The sequence below is a fragment of the Neomonachus schauinslandi genome, chromosome X (assembly GCF_002201575.2).
Source record: "Neomonachus schauinslandi chromosome X, ASM220157v2, whole genome shotgun sequence".
Taxonomy (NCBI): Eukaryota; Metazoa; Chordata; class Mammalia; order Carnivora; family Phocidae; genus Neomonachus; species Neomonachus schauinslandi.
Window position 1 is genome coordinate 856,844 of NC_058419.1, and position 6,780 is coordinate 863,623.

At 45.3% G+C, this 6,780-nt stretch overlaps 1 protein-coding gene across 1 annotated transcript in view; it reads left to right on the forward strand.

The window, feature by feature from the left end:
* F8 (coagulation factor VIII) overlaps window positions 1-6,780 on the forward strand; it is a 140,541-nt gene that overhangs the window by 125,736 nt on the left and 8,025 nt on the right. The window contains exons 25-27 of the mRNA XM_021682778.1: window positions 4,558-4,702; window positions 5,081-5,229; window positions 5,981-6,157. Coding sequence (XP_021538453.1) covers window positions 4,558-4,702; window positions 5,081-5,229; window positions 5,981-6,157 — 471 coding nt within the window. The remainder of the gene's footprint in view (window positions 1-4,557; window positions 4,703-5,080; window positions 5,230-5,980; window positions 6,158-6,780) is intronic.

Consider the following 6,780-nt stretch of genomic DNA (forward strand, 5'->3'; position numbering starts at 1 on the left):
CAGGCAGCCCCGCCAGCACAGCCCTCCTACTGGGTGTGAAGCGCTATCCCACGGTCACTTCCCCCCCCGTAGCCCCCAGGCAACCACTCATCTGCTTCCGGCCCACAGAGGTTTGTCTCTTCGGGAGACTTACCTAGAGATGGGATCGTAAGACCAATAGGTGGCTTTTGGGGTCGCGCTGCTTTCACTCAGCACCCATGTTTTCATGAGGGCTCCTCCACGTGGTAGCCTGAATCAGCACTTCGTGTCTTTTGATGGCCGAATAATATCCCACGGCCATGGATAGACCACGTGCTGTGCATCCCGTCCGTCAGTGGACGGGCCTTGCGGTGCTTTCCACCTTGGGGCGGATGGGAAGGAAGAGCGCTGCGGTGGACGTTCCCGTACACAGGGTTCTGTCGGAGCGCCTGTTCCCAATGCCTTCGGGTATAGATCTAGGAGTGGGATTGCGGGATCCTTCCCATATATGGTCATTCTCTGTGTAACTTACTGAGGAGCTGCCCAACGGATTCCCACGGCAGCTGTACCACTTTCCAATCCCAGTAGCACTGTGCGAGGGTCCCAGTTCCTCCACACCCTCGCCCAAACTTGTCATTTTCCACTTGTTTTGTTTCTCTTGGGCCTAGAAGAGCCATCCTACTGGGTGTGAAGTGCTATCTCATGGTGACTTTTTCTTAGAGAGGGAGACGGGGGGGGAGGGGCAGAGGGAGGCGGGAGAGAGAGAGGGAGAGAGAGAGAATCTTAAGCAGGCTCCGTGCCCGGTGCAGAGCCCACCGTGGAGCCTGACGTGGGCTGGATCTCACAACCCTGAGATCATGCATGACCTGAGCCGAGGTCCAGAGTCCAGACGTTCAACCGACTGAGCCACCCAGGCGCCCCTGCTGGTGGTTTTCATTTGCACGTCCCTAACGGCTATAACGATGTTGAGCAGCTTTTCACGTGCCTCTTGGCCATTCGTACATGCGCTTCGGAGGAATGGCTGCTCAGGTCCTTTGCCCGTTGTTTAACCGCCTTGTTCGCCTTGTCTGCTCAAGTCCTTTGCCCACTGTTTAACCGCGTTCTTCACCTCTTTGTTGTTGAGTTCTAAGCATTCTTGATGCATTCTGAAAAATACGCCCTTATCACATGCATGATTTGCAAATGCTTCTCCCATCCTGGGGAGGGGGAGGTTGGCCTTTCACTTTCTACACAGGTCCTCCTCCTTTTGTGGCTATGCTTTTGCTACCATATTTAAGGAACTGTTGCGTAACAGAGTCTCTAGGGAGAGTCCTTTGATGCACAAATGTTTTTGGTTTGGATGGGGTGCAGTTTTGTTTTTCTCCTCCTCCTCCATTCCTCCTTCCTCTTCTCCTCCTCCCTTTCTTGTAGCTGTGCTTTTGCTGCCATATTTAAGGAACCATTGCGTAATCAAATCCACCAGGATTTACATCGATGGTTTATTCCAAGGGTTTCATAGTTTCCCTGCTCACATTTAGGTGTGTGATCCAGTTTTGGAGTTCACTTTCAGACACGGTTTCAGACTGGACTCCACATTCTTTCTTTTGCCTGTGGATATTCAGTTTTCCCAGCACCACTCCTTGAAGAGATTGCTCATTCCTACATTGAATGGCCTGACCACCCTTGCTCAGTATCAGCTATTCATAAATCTGTGAATTTATTTCTCACTCTAAATTCCAAAACATTGACCTACATGTCTACCGTTATGCCACCATTATGCCGTTTTGGAGATTGCTTGGAAATTGGGAAGTGTGGGTCCTCCAACTTTGTTCTTCTTTTTCCAGATTGTTTTGGCTGTCTGTGTCCCTTGCAGTTCCATATGCATTTAGGATTGGCTTTAACATTTCTGCAAAACAAGTCACTGAGATTTTGATAGGGGTTGTATTGAATCTCTATATTGCCTTGGGGACTATGGCCATCTTAACAATATTAAATGTTCAATTTACTGAAACAGGATGACTTTCCATTTATTTAGGTCCTCTTTAATTTCTTTCAGCAATATTTTGTAATTTTCAGTGCACAAGTCTTGCACCTCCTTGGCTAAATTTATTCCTATGTATTTAATTCCATTTGATGATATATTTTTTAAAGATTTTATTTATTTATTTGACAGACAGAGACCCAGTGAGAGAGGGAACACAAGCAGAGGGAGTGGGAGAGGGAGAAGCAGGCTTCCCACAGAGCAGGGAGCCCGATGCGGGGCTTGATCCCAGGACCCTGGGATCACGACCTAAGCCAAAGGCAGACGCTTAACGACTGAGCCACCCAGGTGCCCCATCCATTTGATGATATTTTAAATAGAATTGTTGGGGGTGTCTGGGTGGCTCAGTCAGTTAAGTGTCTGCCTTTGGCTCAGGTCATGATCTCAGGGTCCTAGAGTTGAGTCCCCCATCAGGCTCCCTGCTCATCAGGGATCTGCTTCTCCCTCTGCCCCTCCCCGCTGCTGATGCTCTCTTTCAAGTAAATAAATAAAATCTTAAAAAAAATAGAATTGTCAATTTCATTTTAGATTTTTTTCACTGCTACTATATAGAAACACAACTGATTTTTTGTGTGTTGATCTCATATCCTGCTACTTTGTTGAATTCACTTATTAACTCTATGTGTTTTGTGTATTGTTTAGGATTTTTTATATGTAAGATTATGTCATCTGAGAATAGAGATAGTTTTCCTTCTTCATTTCCAATTTAGAAGCCTTTTATTTCTTTTTCTTGTGTCATTGCTCTGGCTAGGATTTCCATTACAATCCTGAATAGAAGCAGTGAAAGCAAGAATTCTTGTCTTGTTCCTGATGTTAGGAGAAAAGCTTTCAGTCTTCCACCATTGAGTTTGACATTAGCTATGGGTATTTCATAAATGCCCTTTATTATGTTTGGTAATTCCCGTTCTATTCCTAGTTTGCTGTTGTTTTTTGTCAGGAAAAATTGGGTTTTGCTCAATGCTTTTTCTGCATCAATTGAGAGGATCATGTGGGTTTTTTCAACTTTGTTTTATTAATTTAGTGTTAAATAATTTTCTTATGTTGAAGCATCTTTGTATTCCTGGGAGAATTCCTACTTGGACATGAAATGTAATATTTATAATGTGCTGCTGGATTCAGTTTGCTAAAATTATTTGAGGATTTCTGCATCTATATTCTTTTTTTTAAAGATTTTCTTTATTTATTTGAGACAGAGGGAGAGCACAAGCAGGGAGGAGTATCAGAGGGAGAGGGAGAAGCAGACTCCCCACTGAGCATGGAGCCCAACACGGGGCTCGATCCTGGGACTCCAGATCATGACCTGAGCCAAAGGCAGACATTTAACCAACTGAGCCACCCAGGCACCCCTCTATATTCTTGTTTCAAAGATTTTTTGTTTATTATATGAAAGAGAGAGAATGAGTGGGGTGGGGGGCAGAGTGAGAGGAAGAAGCAGGCTCCCCGCTGAGCAGGGAGCCCGCTGTGGGACTCGATCCCGAGACCCTGTGATCATGACCTGAGCTGAAGGCAGTCGCTTAACTGACTGAGCCACCCAGGCGCCCCGGCAAAGCAATTTCTTAGAAAATTCCCCATAATACTATTACTCTGCTGTGTGATTATATAACAGACTTACACTGATTCCTATTTTAGTGTATTCAAGGAGATACAAATCCCAGGTGTTTTGTAAAAGATAATTTTCAACTTTCCGGGGCACCTGGGTGGCTCAGTCGTTAAGCATCTGCCTTCGGCTCAGGTCATGATCCCAGGGTTCTGGGACCAAGCCCCGCATCGGGCTCCCTACTTGGTGGGAAGCCTGCTTCTCCCTCTCCCACTACCCCAGCTTGTGTTCCTTCTCTCACTTTGTCTGTCTCTCTCAAATAAATAAATAAAATCTTTAAAAAAAACTTTTTTCAACTTCCCTTATACTATGTGCCATGGTTTAAATCTAGGCCTTTTGAATAGGCATTACTATCATATTTCTCAAACTGTGTTCCTTTTCCTTTAAATATGCTGTGCACTTTCCTCTGGAACCTAGACTTGTCAAGGTCTTAAACCCCACATGATGGATGTTACCATGTGTCTCGAATTCATACACAAGGAATTATTAATTAAAGCCTCACAGTTCATGCACACACACACACACACACACAGCCCACATTCTTGGAAGATTATTCTGAGGCCAGTAAGTGAGGCAGACTTTCACAGCTGACTCTGGCCTAAGCTGGTGCTTCTCAAACTTCGAATTCTGATTCAGTAGATCCGGAATAGAGCCCAAGATATGGTATTTCTAATTGCTCCCAGGTGATGCTGATACTGCAGGATTAGCAAGGCCCTAAGTGGCTTCCTCAACTTTGATGAGCCTTTTACAGGACCCCAAAATAGAAGACCACTTCACCTGCCCAGACTTAATCTCCCTTGTTCCATTCTTCTTCCAGGTGTTTCTCTCCTTCATGTATTCCATTCTCACATCTGTCTAGCTAGAATGGTTTTATTTGTGTGTGTTGAATGCTGTTGAGAAACGCACAAAGCAAGATTAGGAGGCAGATGTGATTGGGAGCAATTGCTTTTTACTGTCTCCACTTGCTAATTCCTCCCTACAGGTCTTCTTTGGCAATGTGGATTCATCTGGGATAAAACACAATATTTTTAACCCTCCAATTATTGCTCGGTACATCCGTTTGCACCCAACACATTACAGCATCCGCAGCACTCTTCGCATGGAGCTGATGGGCTGTGATTTAAACAGTAAGTGCCAAGTCATCATGTGTCCTTCCCTCTCCCGACACTGGGGAGGATGACTAACTGTCCTAGGGTTCTGAAGAGTAGGGGGATTTCCCAGGGCACAAAACTATTAATGCTAAAACCAGCGCAGTCCTGAGCAAACCCAGGACTTGGTCATTCGAAACATGGGATTCCCTAGGGGCAGCACCTCCCAAGGTACTATTAACAAGGCAAATCAAAGTCAAACAGAACTGAGAAGGGCTGACCCAAAAATGAGGGGCAGGTCAGGTTAACAGTAACAGGATCGGTGCCGAAGTCAATGCCTGAGAAATGACGTCAGGATGACAGTTGCCCTGTGGGTGCATCTTCTCCTGACGATTACATCCCTTTCATTTCTCTGAGGTTGCAGCATGCCACTGGGGATGGAGAATAAAGCAATATCGGATGCCCAGATTACTGCCTCATCCTACTTAAACAGCGTGTTTGCCACTTGGTCTCCTTCACAAGCCCGATTACACCTCCAGGGAAGGACTAACGCCTGGAGACCTCAGGTAAGAGGCAACAAATTTGCCATTTAACTGATGCAGAGGAGGGAGTACAGGTTGGGAAAGAATAGGGAAGGTCCTTGACTGTTTCTTTAGAGGCATTTCTGTCACCTGACTGTTCCCAAAAAAGTGTCAAGGGTGGTTGCCTCTGGGGGGAAAAATCCCTGCAAATGTCTAGTGGATGTGCCATGTGATCTCACACAGCATTTGTGGGGGGAAATAATCCCTAACTGAACCTCCTAGAAGCAGAATCTCTATATGCAATCCTGGGCAGATGTCTGTGAAGGACTTGCAGTAGCTAAAGTAGTTTCTCGGTGCCTCAAAGGAAAGTGCCACAGCCATGTACAGTTCATTGGGCACAGTTGTTTTTCCAGAACCAGTGAATTTGTGATTTTCAACCACTGAATAGCTTTTGGTGATGAATGCAGTCAATGGTCTCTGCTCCTCCAAGGGGCTTACTTTAAGCAAAACAGCTTGTATAACACATTGCCGAACTTGTAATACTCTAGTCCATCTATATACGGCTCTATATTCATTTAGCCAACATTTACTGAGCACCTATTGAATGGCAGACGGATACAGGGACGAATCATGAAAAATTTCGGCAATGAAGTTGCTTAGAGTCTAATAAGGGAGACTGACAAAGAGACCATTAAGATGCAGAGTGATACGTGCTATGACATGGTGAAGAAAGGATGTGGGGATTTCTGGGAGCAAATAGTAAGCAAAAGGATACTAGTCTAACTGACTTCCCCAGGCAAATAATCCAAAAGAGTGGCTGCAAGTGGACTTCCAGAAGATAATGAGAGTCACAGGAATAACCACACAGGGGGCAAAATCGCTCCTTACCAGCATGTATGTGAAGGAGTTCCTCATCAGCAGTAGTCAAGATGGCCACGACTGGACTCTTTTTCTTCACAATGGCAAAGTAAAGGTATGCTGGTCTCATGCGAAAGGCACAAGAGCTCTCCTAGGGCTTGACATTTAGAAACATAACAAGGTTGATATAAGATCAAACTTTCAAGATAAATTTTATTGAGTCTCTACAGTAATAGGACACCATGAAAGACATTTTGGGAGGACACAGTGACTCCAAGCAAGGACGTACAATCCCAGGAAAGGGCAGAGTAGAGCCAAAAGTTGATTATCCTCATGGATGTTGATGTCATCCAGGATGATGGCAAGAATCAGAGGGCTGAAGAAGAATGAGAGTTACTTGCCAGATGTTTAAAGATGTCTGTATCCTCATCAGCAACTTAGAATCCCAAGCCTCGTTGATCTTTAACATAGGGGACCCAGACAGTCTTCCTTCTTGATGTGGGTTTGCTGGATAAGTCAACAAATTATGCTAATTAGAGGACATGACAAAAGTCTTGCTATCCCATGAGTAATGAGAGAATGAATAGTTCATCTCTATGGTCTTTCTTTTTCATCAAGAATTAACCATGGTGTGGCCCTTACCAATCTCCTTTGCTCTCTAAGCTCCCCCCCCCCCCCCCCCCCCCACACACACCTCCCCCCCCCAAAACCAACCCATTCCTCCCCCACCACTCCCAC